This window comes from Trifolium pratense, linkage group LG1, assembly GCF_020283565.1.
Source record: "Trifolium pratense cultivar HEN17-A07 linkage group LG1, ARS_RC_1.1, whole genome shotgun sequence".
In the NCBI taxonomy this organism is placed as follows: Eukaryota; Viridiplantae; Streptophyta; class Magnoliopsida; order Fabales; family Fabaceae; genus Trifolium; species Trifolium pratense.
The window spans coordinates 53,369,891-53,388,312 of NC_060059.1; the positions used below are offsets into that span (position 1 = coordinate 53,369,891).

Sequence of the window (18,422 nt, forward strand, 5' to 3'; positions counted from 1 at the left end):
TAGTTTAACAGCAAATATTACACCTCTCAATATTATTTTACAAGGAAGAAACAAATGATGGGAGGTCTCAACATCAATATGTAAAAGAACAGAAACTGAGACCACAGTGCAACCTCTCAACCTAAGTTTTATGTGTAGGCATTTTTCAATGTATGAGACTCATAAAACTAAAAGAATGTGAAGGAGTACAAGGCCACCATATAATGTTAGCCTAAGTAACGGGCAGGCAAAGGAATTAGGAAAGGCTTAAGTACACATTTGGTCCCTTACGTTTATTTTAGGTTTCAATTTGGTCCCTTATGTTTAAAAAGTATCAATTTGGTCCCTTACGTTTATTTTAGGTTTCAAGTTAGTCCTTTCCGTTAGTTTTGTCACTAACACCGTTTGAACAGTACACGTGTCAGCGTGTCCAAGTGCCACGTGTCAGTCCACATATGCAAATTGACTGCCACATATGACAAAATTGACGGAAAGGACTAACTTGAAACCTAAAATAAACGTAAGAGACCAAATTGATACTTTTTAAACGTAAGGGACCAAATTGAAACCTAAAATAAACGTAAGGGACCAAATGTATAGTTAAGCCTAAAATATTAGGAAATGAGAAACTTGCTTGGCAGTAGTTTTGTCTGGCAAGGGGAAAACAGGAATAATGATCTTATTGGCTGATTCCAAGATGTTTTCTCTCCCCACCCCCTCGTGAATCTTTTATCCCCCTGAATTTTCAATTTTGTTCTTGAAAAAACTTCGGTTTGTAGAAATCGAAGTTTTTTTTTGTCTTGAAAACAAATTTCGGTTTCTAAAAACCGAAATTTACTCTAAAATAACTTATTTGCGAACCGAAATTTCCACTAGTAAAAATTCGATTTCTGCGAATCAAATTTTTCTACAAGGACAAAATTGGAATATTGGAGGTATAAAAGATCACGGGAGGTGGGGAGAGAAAACATCCATCCCCAAAGGTAATTGGACAAGTGGGGCAAGTTGACCTTTCAATAAAAACCAGATGTATTGTGTTAAATTCAATACATAATGCGCTTAGGCCCCTTTGCTTAAAAAAAAAATTCATTACATAAAATAAATTTTAACAACTAAACAAAATTCCATAAAAAACCACTCAAACCACCAAAAAAAGAAGGACAAGCAGAATAAACCAAAACAGCCAAATATAAAAAATGATATATTTTTTTTTGTCTTAATTGCATATTTGGTCCCTTATGTTTATTTTAGGTTTCAGTTTGAACCCTTATGTTTAAAAAGTTTTAAGTTGGTCATTTTCATCAAATTTTTGTTTAAATCATCGACTTGTCTAATGAATTTGCGTACATGGACCACTTAAGAGAGTACTATGTAAAAGTTTCAGAAGAAATTAACTCAAAATTTAACAAAAGTTAAAAAAAATTAACTCAAAATTTAACGAAAAGACCTACTTATGTTGAGATTAATGATTAAACTATCAAATAATAAAATTAAAGACAATTTGGATTAAATTATTTTTGTCCACAAAATCATCATAATCCAAACCGCGGACAGTTTGCTAAAACTAGTAGGCGGAATTTCATATGTCACAATGCTGATCTACTTGCCCACATTGCTGATATCTACTTGCAAATAAAAACAAAAAATATTACTCTATTATTATTGATCAGTCCATGTCGAAAGAAAGTTAACATTTGCATATGGACAAAAACTTATTACTCCCTTTATAAAGAAAAAAAACTTATCATTCCCTTTGTACCAAAAAAATAATATTATTCCCTCTTGACAAAAAAAAAAAAACTTATTACTCCCCTCCCATTCTCCAATTAATTTTCTAATAAATATTAATAATTGTTAAAAACGGTGGAAGTTACAGTGATGATCGGAAAGAGACTAAAATCACTTGATACGCTAAAACTGATATCTGATGGTGGTGGAAAAAAAATGGTGAAAGTTTCATATCTATACCATGAAAAAATAGATAAACTTATGCTTCATACGATAAATTTAACATTTTCACTAGATGACAGATACTTTAATAAGGAAATATATTTTCTAGGTTTACTTTTCCACAATTTTTACACAGTTTGACAATACAACAGTCCGATCTAAAATATAGGATCAAATTTGTTTGAAGTTTGTAACTCCATTAATATGGACTATTCGATCTACAATCAACGACCAATATTCAAAATTGTGTGAAAGTAGTGTAAAAAACAACTTCGGCAAATTGTTTTAATCTATTTATTAATGTCGGTTAATAAAGACAGAAATAAGTGTCATATCAAATTATAAGCGTGCTTTTGAGAGAGGAATCATCACCAACATTGAATTTCAAAGGTGCCGGCCGAAATCCAAAATATTGTGTTTCCACTAAGAAAAATATCTTTGGCTTTGTAAAAATAAAAAACTTTGATATGTCCAAAACAGAAAAACACTTTTAGATAATTTTTTTTAATTATTATATATAATAAAAGAGACTAATTTTAGAGACTTCTTTTTTCTTTTCCTTCTCATAAGCTCTTTCAACTAGATTACACTTATTATTTGAAACAATGTAAAACATTAATTCAACACTTCGAAAGAGTTTAATTTACTAGACTAGATCCAACCCAATAGATAGTGAGAATTATTTATTTGAAATATTATATTATATAATTTCAATAGAAAAATAAAATAAAAGGAGTGATCAATGATGAGTGATGACTTTTCCCTTCCCTCATCCAAGGACAATTGACACTTGTATATATGATTGCAATTTTTAATACATGAATTTGTCCCTTATGTTTTCATATTTTTTTAGAATTTTATTTTATAATTAAAGTCGTTATTAAGACATGTTGTTGCTTGTTGGCAAATGATGGCTCACAAGGAGATAAGCACAAGACTTATAAAACGACCCGTGAACAATATTAAATTAAATAATTCCTATAAAACCAAAGCCAATCAACAAACAAGTAATATAAGTATAGAACAGGCAACGCTTAGAAACTTAGAAGAAAAAAGAAGAAAAAAAAACTTACAAATTTCAATATTTTCAATGGTCACTTTTACTCCGGGTGAGAGAAACACGTATCAGTTGATCGCGGCTTAATTAGAAAACCACCATTTCTTATATGGTGTGGTTGTTCTTTTTGCTCGACCCTATGATACATGTCGCTCTCACCTGGTGCAAAGCTGCCCAATGCTTTCACAACACCATGAAAGAATTAAGAAGCTGCCATCAAATTCATTATCTTGGCCTTTCCTCTAATTTGGTGAGTTTGTGTTAATTTCTTTGAAGTTCAGATCTTTTCAATTTTGAAAAACCATCATCGTTAAACAAATAATCATTTGAATGATGTCATTAATAAACTTTATTTGTTTTGTCTTGATCTCCAGTTTAAATTGTAAAGGGATCAGTAATCCAAATTTGGTGATGAGGTAAGTAGTTAATAGTTAAATCAAACATTTATCTTTAATTGAAGTTCATAAACGTACTTGAGTCCATGTTATAATTAATTAATAAACTATGATTTAACAAATAAAAATACATACTAATTCTGATAAACAAATAAATAAATAAACATTTTTTGTATATCCATAATTTTTATGAAGAAGGTATAATCGTATACATTGTTTTTAAATTTTATATAAAGAAATATCAATATTTTTCTCACTTCTAATCTTTGTGTATTATAAATAGTAGATGCCTTCGATTCTTGATGAAGCCATAATCATTAGATCCGTATGCATGTGGTGAGGTGATAAGGTTTGATAATTTGATTCACTTTGTGGGAGCGATGCTTCACTATTAAGGGTCCGTTTGACATGACTTTTTTTCCCTCTTATTTAGAGCTTATGCAAACAACTTATGCAATTTTTATATATTATTATAAGTTTGTCAAGGTAGTTTATGATAAAATAGCTTATAAAATTACAATTTTCACTGGTGTGAACTTATAAAATAACATAAAACTTAATTTATATATTGCATAAGCTATTTGCATAAGCTCAAAAAAAAGCTAGGCCAAACGGAAATTTGCTCGGTGAAGACCGTTTTTTTTGGTACATCGTGAAGACCCTTTTTATATTCACACAAATAGATAATTTAGTCCCTAATAAATTTAATATCTAAATTACTCTCTAAATTTTTTTATTTTTAACAAGCTACAATGACATATATATTAACAAAAATAGTCCCCTCAATACAAGATGTACCGAAGTGGACTACCAAAATTTACAACGAGTCAAAGAAAAAAACAGAAAGAAAATCGTACAAGGCCCAAACAAAGTAATGGACTAGACCACTAGTTATGGTAGTTTGAAGCTAAAGTAACACCCGTCGGCTTCAACCACCTGTAGAAAAAAGCTTGATCTTGTCCAACAATTGATGAAGAGTACTTGTTGAGCCTCTAAACAATCCGTGATTTCTTTCCGTCCACACAACGATCAAGTCTTTGATTCTTTTATAATAAAAGAATTAATTTATTCCGTACAAAATTGTCATAGACTAATTTGAATTTTATTTTTGTTGGAAACTGAATTATTACCTCTGAAATTTGTGAAAGACCAACATATAGGTTTTCATTCATAAATAAATTAAACTAGGAAACTAGGAGAATAAAATGTTACATTTTTTTCCATTCAGAATGCAGTATTCCACAGGATTATGATTGACTATTGTAATTATTACAAGTAGTTACACACTGAATTGTTACGTCTGAAATTTATGAAAGATCAAAATAGATTTTTGCTCATAATTAAAATAAACTAGGAAACTAGGAGCATAGAATGTAACATTTTTTTCCCATTAAAAATGCAAGGTATTCCACATAATGATTCAATGGTGTAATTATCACACGTAATTACATACAATTTTTAATCTTAGACGTCGATTTTAGATCGAATAATTTACATTACAAATTCAATTTTCAGTGAAACAATTTCAGCCGTTAAAATTAAATCAAGCAGATTTATTACTCCGGTTTGTTTTTTTTTGATAGAATGACTCCATTTTGTTACTGCAAGAAATCCTTTTCCGTATTCCACATGATAGAAATCATACATAAATTTGGGGTCTTATAAAAAAAAAAAAATACATCAATTTGGTGAGTATCCACTTTGTGGTTCTTCCCATGTAATTTTTTCAGTATTTTTTTTTTTTTTTACAATTCCTCTCATTTTTCATATCTGGTAATAGGTTTTAACCATGACAATTGAAATTCTATATTCGCAGCGATTTAAAAAAAAATAGATCATGTCCAATCTCTTAGCTCAAGACCCCCTTTTAATGTCTCAATTCTACTCATATTATCAAAAACATGAAGAAAATTATGAAATTTTAAAATAACAAATTAAAAGATGATTAGAAATTTTTTCGATTCCTCTCATTTTTCATATCTGGTAATTAATTAAGGTTTTAACCATGATAATGGAAATTCTATATTCAAGACAATTTAAAAAAAATAGATGAAGTCCAATCTCTTGGCCCCTTTTAATCTCTTAATTCTACTCATATTATTAAAAGCATGAACGAATTCTAAATTCGTAGTCATATACTATATAAAAAGCATGAATAATTCAATATCAATAGTAAAATAAAATCGATATCTCATACTAAATATTTTATTATTGTGTAATTAATTCTCCTTTTTTGTGTTTGCTTTGCTATGATAAAATCCTCATGGTTACCATCAATGAATTGGTCTAAGTGGTGAGGGTCTTGGTCTCCTAAAGTATGTGGTCAGAAGTTCAATTTTTGGCTCATGTGTATGGAGAAAATTCGGTTGAGAGGGGAGAACCCACCTTGTGTGCCCTAGAGGTTCCCCAACGGAGATTGGTCATTCCTAATTGCAGTGAAACAAAAATCCTCATGGTTGAACTTTCATTTTCGTAGAACTAGAACAAGACCGAAACAAAACCCTCATCTTTCTCACATATATTTCATCGGTTAATTTCATTTGCTCCTCTTATTTTTACACCCTCCAGTCTTTTTTTTTAAGGAACACCTTTAAAAAATCACACAGATCAACGAAGCTTATTTTTCACATTAATAATTGGACGGGACAAGGATCCAAACCATTTGTCGTGCCCCAATAGAGCAAAGCCCAATAAATTCTAGTCCATGAAGTTCAAATTACATGAAGGCGGAAACAGCAGTGTTTGGCGCCATTTGTAACACCCCGAACTAACTACCCTTAAAAACGTGATCTTAAAAACTCTTTAAAGATAAGTAGCCGGAGCGCTACGGAAAACATTTTCAAAACGATCGTGCACATGACACGAAACGTCGCAGCGGAAAACATTTAAATAAAGGATTTTCAAAGCAATGAACAAAATAGTTCGAAAGATAATTCATTAACATAAAACATAAGTTAAGATGTTCGCATCGATATACGACGGAATACAAACGATCCCCGACTCGATGTTACAACATACCAGAGCACTAATATACATCACAACCAAACTAACTTAACAAAACTATACAAAGGTAGCCTACACTAGCTCCTCACCAAAAGTGCTCCACACCAAAACGATCTACAGCTAAAGCTCGATTGAAACCTCGACCTGAATACCTGAACCCCCAAAGGTCCAGCACATAACAATTAGGTAGAGAGTTAGTAAACATAATCACATACATACGAATATAGAAACGCACCTATATTCAACCTATCACGTAATACTAACTCACACACATACCTCGATAAGTAATACACCAGATAACACATACTCACAAATACACAACCAGATAGTTTCACGTCGTCTCGGACAACACAAAGAACTCACATAACACATAACACATAATTGCACATTTACTCAAATGCGACTAATGCCAAACATTCAATGTCATGCCAACCTAGACACGACTAATGCATGTGGTACCATCTTCTTTATCAAGGAACTTACCATTGATATTCTTCTTTATTGGACAAGTCCAATATCCTTCTTTATCAGACAAGTCTGATATCCCTAAATAATGCATGAATTTATGAATGCCATGCATTTACCAAACATATGATAATCACTTAGCACGAAGCTACTGCTCACTACATGGATAACATAATCCATTAAACTTCTTTATCAGACAAACTGATATTCTTCTTTATCGGACAACCCGATATACAAAAATACATATACTTCTTTGACATTTTATATAAATGCCATCACACAACACAATTATTAAACATATAATAATTCAAAACCAAAACAAAACCATGTTACAAGTGCCTAGATACACTTATAAACATCAACAACAATTGCTGTCGCAGAGGCCTTCGCTAAGCGAGGGCTTAGCGAGACATGGCGAACCTCACCAGGAAGTCACCTGCTCATGGCGAGCATTGGCGAGCTTCAGCGAACATGTTCGCTACAGCGAACTCCTGGTCGCTTAGCGAACTACACCAGAAAAATATCTGTTCTTGAGTTTCTCTAAGGCGGTTTAACATTGAATCCACTCAAAAATTCATTCAAACATGTTATAAATTCTCTTAAACAACAATTCCAAGCATATATGATATCAAGGAACATTAATCATCCCTTCCAAACATCCAAATACATCAAACAATCAAAATCATGTCAATTTCTTGCAAAATAAGCAAAGTTGCATAAACATGCAAAACCATCATCAAACATATACATCTTCCCTCCTAGATGTTCATTAAGCATACTAAGATGAAAAGACATGTTTATGATAAAGAAATTTCACCCAAACCCCAAAGAAATTGGATGAGAGAGTTCAGGAATGAAGGCTAGACACCTCCCCTCTCTTGGATCACCCAAGCTTATGCTTAACCACTCTCACCTTAGATTGAATGATGATTCTTGGCCTCTAAACTCTTCTCCTTGCTCGTGTTCTTCTTCTTGCGGGTTTGCTCTTGCTTCTAAGCTTACAAACTCTAACTTCTCATGAAAACAAATTGTGATACTATTCCTTAGTTTGACTTGCTACTTATACCACTCTCTATTGGTCATGAACCAAGCCCAATGGCTTAGGCCCATTAAGCTTCTATCACACGCCCCAAGCCCACTAACACGGCAAAGGTTTCGCTCACAAACTTATGTTCGCGATAAATAATTATACGTCGCGTAAATAAATATTTAACACTAACCCAAAATATATGCAAATATATAAAATATCGATTTACTAAAAATCGGGTCGTTACACCATTAACCCAACAGGCGGTGTAAACCCAAAATATCATCACTCCCATGATCCTTCACCATGATACCTCACGAGGAAGAAGATCACCACCACCCCCACGATCCACCAGCCCAGAGTGGTAGAAGAAGAAACCGTTCCGGTGACCACGTACGCACGACAGAGGGAGTGGTGGCCGAAAAACATGTCTGCTAAGCTTGGAGAAGAAGGAATCAAAGGCCGATAAATAGCACTTCATATTTTCTGTAAACCTAATGGACTTTTTCTGGTCCAAACTTATGTCAATTTTATTCTTATAATATCAATAATACAAACCCCCTTAAGTGTTCACTAGAACAATAATTCAAAAATTTTATGTTTTATTCCAAAACTAATTAACCTTGGACTAACATTGGAATTAATTATTTGATTTTTTTTTTGTCAAGATTATTTGATTTTATTTTATAAGAGTACAAATTGAATTGTGTATTTAATAAATAATAAATTTAAGACTTAAATGCTGTTTTGACCCCTCAAATTTCACAATTGTGCGACTTTGGTACCTTAAGTTTTAATTGGGCAATTTTATCACCCTAAGTTTCATAATTGTTCAATTTAAGCCCCAAATTTCAATTTTGCGATTGTTGGCCCGCCGTTGACGTTTTTGACTAAAACTTTCTTATGTGGCATTGTAAAATTTATAAAATATTTAAAAGAATATTAAAATAAAAAAGATGGTTTAAAATTTTAAAAATTAAAAATAAATGAAAATTTGTTTTTAAAAACTAAAATATAAAATAAGTTTATTTGTTCTATGTAGTCTATAAAATAATTTTGCTATAAAAAATAGTTTATTTATGAACTATTTTTTTTAAATTATATTTAAAATTTTATAAACTATTTTTTTAAAACAATAATTAAGAAAAAATTAATACATTTTTTTAAAACAATTTTTTTTATTTTATAAACATTTTTTTAATTTTAAAAACATCTTTTATTTATTTTTAAAATATTTTAAAAATTTTAAAATGGCAAATAATCAATTTTTAATCAAAAAAGTCAACGGGGGCTAGCAGATGCAAATTGGGATAAATTAGGGGGCCAAAACTGCACAATTGAAACTTGGGTGCTTAAATCGCATAATTGTGAAACTTTTGGGGTCAAAACTGCATTTAAGCCTAAATTTAAATAGTGCTTCCTATAAAAAAAAACAAAAAAAAAATCTAAAATGTTTCTCTTATAAAAAAAATCGGAGAAAGTATTACCAATGCAAATTACAATCCCTCTTCTTCAGTGGTGTTTTCTCGTCAGCACAATGGTCGTTTCAAGTTTCAACCATCATAGACTGATTTTATAATCCCCTCATTAAGAGTTTTCGTATATATATAGTTGTTTGATTGTTAAGCATTTTAAGGAGCCTTAGTGTCCAATCTTGATTTTATGATAGTGAGAATCCTCAATGAAGTGAAAATAAAGTAAAATCAACTTTAGGCTGAGATAAAAGTTCAAGAAACCATACCCATAAGTCATAAAATATGAAAAGTCAAGTGTACATGGATTATGGAATTATGTGAAGACTTTGCAACTGAGTGCTACGACCCCCGTAGTGCCAAACTTGTCAATTTAATCTAAGTTTTCTTTACTTTTCTTGCACTTTTATTTACTGCAATTATTTATATTTTCTTTATACTATAACCATGTCAATGAGTGAATAGTTCTTGTCTTATGATTATGGAAACTAGTCCAAGGATGTATTTTTCATAATTCGTTTATGTGGATTGTCTGTTACTTACCTCAAGAGAGAACATTTTCTACATTTGCTTACCTCACCTTTGGATTTATTTTTTTTATGATGATTTTCCATAGCAAAAACAAAATATTAGAATTTTGAATATATTTTTGTTATGAAATCTATAATCCTAAGATATTTTATTTATCAAATATCAAATATTTTCTAAAACCTAACTAAATCAGAGATATACTTATAGGGGCACAACCCCAAATAAGTATTTCTTAGGCGCACACACATAAAATAGAAAAAATAAATGTTTAATAAATTAATCACAACATCTAATATTAATTAATTACTTTATCTTTTTTTTCAAAAAAAAAAGTAATTAGTAAAGGACAATGTATATGTATATGTAATTAATAATTAGTAATTAGTAATTAATTACTAATTACTATATCTTTTAATTTTTTTAAAGTATGTATATGTGCTCAACACCTATTATTTGGTGTTGTGCGTAAGCAATGTTAATTTAGTTTTTTTCTGAATGGCGTAATAATTCTTTAGATTGTTTTCAACGCATTTAAAGTGATCTATTCTGAATCGTAAGGGTTGAGTACCTATTGTACTTTTTATAATTCATTTTTTGCTTATAAAAAAAAAAACTAAATCAACTCTCAACAAAATCTCTATATACTTCCCATTAACAAATCCTTGTGGGGTCATATCTTTTTATTACAAGAATCAACAGTACAGTAAAGGACCAACCCACGTTTTTGGCAAGCCATCAGCTCAGTGGTAAAGTATAAATGCCAATTGACCTTAATATATATGATCAAACGTACATGTGCATAGGAGGAAATTGAAGTGTAATTTTTGAATAATGTTATATCGTTTAATAACGTTTTAATGAATATAAATTTTACAAATTTTACTATTTCATTAAAAGTTTATATCATATAAATGAAGTTTATTAATCACACTAGGTATGTGATTTTTTGTCTCAAAATTTTATACTTTTTGTTTGTAAACAAAGTGGTAGTAACTAGCTAGTAAATATAACTAAAATTCACACACAACTGTGTAGTGTTAGAAATTAGGTCGAAAACATTCAATCTAACAATATTAATATTAACTGTTTATTTAAACTTGTTTCTTTTATCTCAATGCATGGAAAAGGTTTGTTCCTGGAACTTTGCCATTTATGTAATTATTCAACGTTTATTTCACATGTTAACATGGATTATTGTCACTTTCAGTCACAAGAAGAAAACTATATCATAGTGTTTAATTTTCTGCAAAAAACCAAAGATAAGACAATATTTAATTTGTTTTAGTTTTAAAATAACATAAGCATTTGACAAAATGTTAGCCAAAAGAAATTACAAAACATTGAACTTTGTCGTTAAGAAAGAGAATAAATAAATGATCCATTGAAAATCAAGTGTAAATTCATGTTGTATTGGATAAAAATAAGCTAAGAAGTAGTATATAGATAATATTTTGGCCGGCTAACATTCATATATAGGTGAGTACTGCCAAACAATATAGTTTTAAACTCCACATAAATGAATAATATCTGCTCGTAGAATCCAAGTATCCAAAATTAAATATCTCATTATAGATGCTCTAGAAAAATTCTTATATATATGGTCTATTATACCACACTATAGTAGAAGCATCACACCAAGGTTTTAAATTGCGGTCCGCATCCGCAATTGCGGCCGCAGTATTGCTGATGCGGTAGCCACCGCAACCGCATCACACCGCAATTGCACGTGTACGGCCGCATCGTAACTGCATCACAACCGCATCGGAAGCCGCATAAGATGTTTTCGGCGATGTTCATTCAAATTTTCTCACCAAAAAATAAAATTTATGAACTTCAAATCCTAATTTGTGTCAAATTAATGAAAAATCTTACTTTTAACAATCTATCAACCGTGTATTTTCAATACATTCAAATTATTGTTTATGGAATAAACCAAGACTATATAATGGTGGATAAATAGTGTAGTTACATACTAGTTTAATTTTATATAGCTTGTGAAATTTCAAAATGATTTCACGCCGCAACAACCGCATTGCCGTTGCAGCAACCACAATGACCGCATTCGCAACAACTACAACCGCATCCACGACCGCAACCGCAATTTAAAACCTTGCATCACACACAAGTAACAAAATCATCCAAGTGGAAGGTTTTTTTATCTTTCCTTTATTACTCCGAAGCGCGTAAGAAATTTCCAAGTAATAGAGGATGATTAAAATACATAGAATTCAAAAATTCTAAACAAGTATATAAATCATTTCATCTCTACTCTACTACACACACACACACTATACAAATATGAGCTTCATGTCTTTGCTATACAAATATCTATTATTATTCACTATCATAGCCTTTACCAAAGTTAGTTGCTTGTATTTCAATTTTTCAACTTTTGAACCAAACGATGCAAGCAAATTGTTACTCAATAACTCATATATACAACGAGAAGCTATACAAGTAACCCCAGATAATATTAAAGATTCAATATCCAATTTATCAGGACGCGCTTTATACAAAGATCCATTCAAAATTGCTTCCTTCAACACCACTTTTGTTATCAATATAACTCCTGAAACTTCCCCTGGTGGAGAAGGAATAGCTTTTATCTTAGCTTCTGATCCAACTCTCCCTGAAAATAGTTCAGGACAATGGCTTGGTATTGTAAATGCTGACACTGAAGGAACTTCTCGAGCCGCAATTCTTGCAGTTGAGTTTGATACACGACAGAGTTCAACCAGAGACGGTCCTGATGGCCATGTTGGAATCAACATAAATAGCATCTCCTCTTTGATACAAGTACCATTGATAAACACTAAGGTGAATCTTTCATCTGGTAAAGATGTAACTATAAGAATTGAATATTCTAATGATGTGATATTTGTTTTTGGTTCAATGAGTGGAAATTCACAAGATTCTATGGAGACCCTTTTGGTATCTCCACCTCTTAATCTCTCTTACTATTTTAAACAAGTGGTTTATGTTGGTTTCTCTGCTTCAACAAGTACTTATACAGAGCTAAACTGTGTAAAAGCATGGGAATTCAGCGGTGTAGAAGATAGTAAGAAAAACAAACACTTGCTGGTTTGGATTATACTTCCAATGGTGATAATCCTTGGTGTATTGGTCTTTCTCTTGGCTTATTTTCTAACGAAAAAAAACACGGAGATTCAAGAAGATACATATCCAAGGATAGAGGATCAAATTCAACACTCATCTATGGCTCCAAAGAAATATACACTACAGGAATTGATGAAAGCAACCGGTGGATTCAGCCATCAGAACAAACTTGGCGAAGGTGGATTTGGAACGGTTTACAAGGGTACTCTTGGAAACAAGAAAGAGATAGCTGTGAAGAGAGTCTCGAAGAACTCGCGTCAAGGAAAGCAAGAATTTATGGCAGAAGTTACAACAATTGGAAGCCTACACCACAAAAACTTGGTGAAACTTATTGGTTGGTGCTACGAAAGCAAAGAGCTTCTCCTCGTTTATGAGTTCATGCCTAAAGGAAGCTTAGACAAATACCTATTTAACCAATCAAGTGAATTAGAATCACAATATTCTAAAGTACTTGATTGGAAAACTAGGAATAGCGTGATTCGTGATGTAGCACAAGCATTGGATTATCTTCACAATGGTTGTGAAAGAAGGGTACTTCATAGAGATATTAAAGCAAGCAATATAATGTTGGACTTAGATTACGTCGCTAAATTAGGTGATTTTGGATTAGCGCGTACAGTTCAAAAGAGAAATGAAACTCATCACTCGACAAAGGAAATTGCGGGGACTCCAGGTTATATGGCACCGGAAACTTTTCTAATAGGAAGAGCAACGGTCGAAACAGATGTGTATGCATTTGGTGTACTTGTTTTAGAAGTTGTGTGTGGGAGAAGACCGGGAAATGTGTTTGCACAAGACGATTATAAAAATAGTATAGTGTATCAAGTTTGGGAGCTTTATGGAAAAGGTGAAATTGTTAGTGTTGTGGATAAAAGGATAAGTTGTGAAGAGAAAGAGGTTGAGAGGGTAAAATGGGAAGAAGAAATTGAAATTGTGCTTGTTCTTGGTTTGGCATGTTGTCATCCAAATCCTAATGAAAGACCATCAATGAAAAGTGTTTTAATGGTTTTAAATGGAGAAGCATCTCCTCCAATTATTCCAATGGAAAGACCTTCTTTTGTTTGGCCAGCTATGCCTTCATCTTTCAAAGAAGGTGAAGATAATTCTCTTATCAATGGTCCATTCACTCAACTTAGTGGAAGATAGAAAATACAAGTTATTAAGTTTAATTATATGTGTCAATGTTGTGTCAGTTTTCGACAATGATGTATATATATAATTTGAATTGTCGGTGTCACATAGTTTATTATATTATTTAGCCCTTTTTTAAAAAGTTTATGTATTTTCGATTTATGACATTAATTTTCTCTTTCGATGTGTACATTATGTACTATAGTTTGATGAATATTTGCATACCACTTTTTTTGTTGTGTAAATTTTTCAACAATCTCTCTCTGATGTATTATTTTTTTAGGGAGCTAGCATAGTGTGTTTCGGTTGTAGGTTCCGTTGGTGTATGAGAGGTTTTTTGTTATTAGCTCCTTGTCCTCTAGCGTAGTTTTGATTTAGATTGGTGCTTGATAATCACTAAAATGTGCATAGTTTTTACGTAGTAATTTTATTAAATAAATTAAACTTTTATTTAAGTTTTATGAGAACTATTTACTTGTTTTGTCTTATTTTGTATATTTAGAGTAAAAGTTTGGAATATGAAAAAATGAGGTTTTCTGTCAAAAAAAAAAAAGAGGTATTTGATGCATATGATGTCTTATTGATCAAGATTTTATTTATGATAAGTGGAAGGTATTTCTTAAAGAAGAGAAGGTGAGTCATAAGGTTGAGAATATATAAAAACCCAAAGATCCTTATTATGACCATACATGTTATAGGGTACCTTACACAACAACGGCGGCAAAATCTGCCGGAAAAGCAACCAGAATTTTTAAAATAAAAAATAAAAAAACTTTGGAATTTGCAGCGGTTTCAAGCTGACGCAAAAAATAGGTGGAAAAAATTTCAAAATGAGGCATTTGCGGCAGTTTCAAGCCGACGCAAAATGTAGACGGGAAAATATTTCATTCTCTCTACCTTTTCTCTACACATTCTCTATTTCTCCTCTCTATCATTTCTCTAATCATTCTTTCTCAACTCATTCTTTTTCTACGCATTCAATTTCTCGACTCATTCTTTCTCTATAATATTTGCTAATTTGATTTTAAAAAGTCTCGATTAAGAATATTTGTAATATTTAAACTTAATTTAATCATTATTTAATTTAGATTTTGATTACAAATTTCAAATAACCATTTAAATTTAAAAACAAAAAAAAATTATATTCACAAAAAAAATATTCAAAAAAAAAAAAAATCGGCAGTTTTAGACCGCCGCTACGGTTTCGAACAGCTGATTATGCGGTGGACTTTTGGCCGCTGGAAATTTCTCTTTCCGGCCGTTTTTGGCGGCCGGTAATGCTTAAAATTCTTGTATAGTATCTTCATAAAGAAAGCTATTTTCATATGGTGAGAATTCCGTATTTCTTATCCCCCATTCTTAGACAAACAACACACATCTTAATTGACCAAATGAGGTTTACGCTTTAGTTCAATGTCACTATATAAAAACCACGCTAATTTTTTTCCATTTCATCACACAAAGTCTTTGAAATCTTAACACATTGCATATGATAGTAAGTGGATATAGCTAAGAATCGATTTTGTTAGTGTAAGTCTTCCATCCAAACTCAAACATTGATATTTTCACCCGCTAAGCTTGTTTTGTATTTATTTTTTTGACTTTCACCATCAGTTTAATCTGATTCGGGAGTCAGTTATGTCATCAAGTGGTTTCAGCCCCTCCCGATCGCAGAGCTTTTTTGTTTTGTATACTTACTCATTTGTATTAAATTTGCTCAAAAAGAAATTATTTCTTATAGGCCATTTTATTCCACAAGTTACCACCAAAAAAATTTTCCCCACCGCACAAAAGTTGCCTATTTTTGGATAAAGCAGATGATAAACGACATAGGGCTTTAGAGGATATTCAAGATGAGCGATCGTATATGATATCAACTTTTTTTAATTAGTGTGTGTATGTGCATGCACGTCGCATGCGCGTGCGTGCATCCGTGTGTGTAATCCATTTGAAGAATTAAAAGTTGTTAGACAAATTCTAATAATTAAATTCATTTGGTTTGAACTTTTCGATAGTTATATAATTTTTAACTTTTCTTTCGTCATATATTTTATAATTATATACTTCATAAAAAATGGAACACCAAAATGCATAGGGTACACTCAAAATCTCACGAGTAGCCGATGAACGGTATTGAAGATGATGAAGGCAGCTGTAGTCTTTTACTACTTAGTAAATTTATTAACATTGAACACATATTGTGCAAGGTGTATAAAATAATGAACACTACAAAAATTAGTATTTCTTCAATGTGCAGGTAGGTGTAATCTATATTTTAGATGTAATATATATTTTAGATTTAAACGTAATATTCGATATTCATAAGGATCATGCTAATTAGTGTTTTCGGGATACTAGTTAAGAAACTCAAAAGTAGTAAATTTTAAGTTAAGAAACTCATGCTAATTAGTGTCTTCTAGACAATGTTACTACTTTTGATTTCTTAACTAGTTAGCATTTTTCTATAAACAAATAATGAGATAACAATAAATAGGGATAAAGAAAATTTGCAAATAGTAATTACTATTTTTAATAGTAAAGTTGATAGTTATGATATAAATAAATAAGTTGAATTGAATAATGAATTTCATCATGGTCAATTACCTCCAAAATCAGTTTTTGAAATTTCTTAAGTATGAGATTTTAGATGTCTTATGTAAGTTATATTTCGGTGCCGCGTTTTTTTTTATATGTTATATAATTAATTATAAATATATAATATGATAGAAAAGTAAAAGATTATGTCAATATCGAAAAATTTACATCATATAGATTCAATTGTTAGAATCTCTCTGATAACTTTTTATTCTCCAAATAGATTTCACTATTAAGATCATAAGTGTTCAAATCTATTTTAAAATTTAGTTATAATAATTATATAATTTATTTAAACACGCACGCACACGCGAATACATGCACGCATGCACATACACATTAAGTAAAAAAAAATTGGTGCCGTGAAATTTTGATGCGCTATGTGGTCGCTCCTCTCTAACACCCTTTAAAACCCTTCCGGAAAAGGCTATATAAGAATGAATAGCAAATTAATTGTTTTTTCAATAGTTTTTCTGGTAGTGGCCACAACTTATGGTGAGGTGCTTGAATTCTTCTATAACTATAAACCGGCATCTCATCACCTTGTTTCGGTGAATCATAAGGGTTGCCCATTGTGGTTTTCCGGGAATGATCGAAGATTATTATCTCAACTCAAATAAGGAGATAAAGCTCAACCAAATGCAATAGTGCGCCAAGGATAACAGTGGTCAGTACAAGATGATTACTGATACTATTAACTCGTACTCTAATATATTTGTTGTTTAAAAAAAACGCATACCCTAATGGAAAATACATTATTTATGTAAAAGACTATATATATATATATATGTGTGTGTGTGAGGAGTAAACAAAAAAAATAGTATTATCGTGTATGGTGATGGTCCTGAAACACCGTTACCAAGGATAATAAAAACTCTCAGCTCATGAATCAATCTTTTATTCTCGTACTTTCATTGAAGTTAGTTAATAGAGAAGTGAAAGAAAAAAATCGGAAATTAGTAGAGATTTTTTTTACATTCTGCTTGTTTATCAGAGAGTGCATTTGTAAGCCAATAAAAGTACTTTTTTTTGTTGTTGAATAATAGAAGTAGTCTAATCAATTGGATAAATATCAATATTGTATATATTTTGAAAATTAACAATGTAGATTTTTTTTTTATTTTGAAAATACTCACAAGTTTTCGAAATTTTATCATATCAGGAAACTACAAATTATTTTAACGAGTTTGGTGAAAGTATTTAACGATTTTTTGCATATAAAATAAAAATGTAGTTTATAGAAATACTAAATTAATATTCATAATTTTAATTTCTTTATAGTATAGTTCAAAATTATTACTTCTTTAGCTTTACTTCATAATTAATAATTATCGCTATGCGACCCGTGCGTAGCACGCATCTTTTCCTAGTTGTAATCAAAATGTAGTGTCTTTAATCGCTCATTGATGAGTGTTTTTTTTTTTTTTGAAAGGCCATTGATGAGTGTTGTTGTTTTTGAAATGTGTCTAAGAAAATTAAAAGCAGCAAAAATATTTTTTAGACAATTGTCTGACACATGTCATATGGGTGTCTTACATTTATCGGACAACAATCCAAAGAGTGTTCGTTGAGTAAAGAAAAAATATTATATTTTCTTGGGCCGCTTTATAAGCTATCTAACACCTGGGCCATTCCAAAAGATCTTCAAAAATAGTGGGTCTCAAAATAATTTATGGGATGGTAGTAGTATTAGTAAATCT

The 18,422-nt window shown here is 31.1% G+C and overlaps 1 protein-coding gene and 1 long non-coding RNA gene across 4 annotated transcripts; both read left to right on the forward strand.

Annotated features, from left to right (window-relative positions):
• Positions 1-2,898: 2,898 nt before the first annotated feature.
• Positions 2,899-6,128, forward strand: LOC123883589. Of its 3 annotated transcripts, none has more exons than XR_006800258.1 (3): positions 2,899-3,236; positions 3,361-3,402; positions 5,673-6,128. It is a non-coding gene; the product is annotated as an uncharacterized LOC123883589 (long non-coding RNA). The 3 variants fall into 3 exon arrangements; XR_006800263.1 differs by lacking the exon at positions 5,673-6,128 and adding an exon at positions 3,665-3,880; XR_006800260.1 differs by lacking the exon at positions 5,673-6,128 and adding an exon at positions 3,668-3,880.
• Positions 6,129-10,433: 4,305 nt separating this feature from the next.
• LOC123883598 (probable L-type lectin-domain containing receptor kinase S.5) lies at positions 10,434-14,893 on the forward strand. The gene has a single exon (XM_045932452.1). It carries the CDS (start codon positions 12,178-12,180, stop codon positions 14,140-14,142), a length of 1,965 nt encoding a protein of 654 aa, XP_045788408.1. The 5' UTR covers positions 10,434-12,177; the 3' UTR covers positions 14,143-14,893.
• Positions 14,894-18,422: the final 3,529 nt, after the last annotated feature.

Excerpts from the sequence above, each read along its gene's own strand:
- LOC123883598 (XM_045932452.1), top strand. The coding sequence starts at position 12,178 with ATGAGCTTCATGTCTTTGCTATACAAATATCTATTATTATTCACTATC.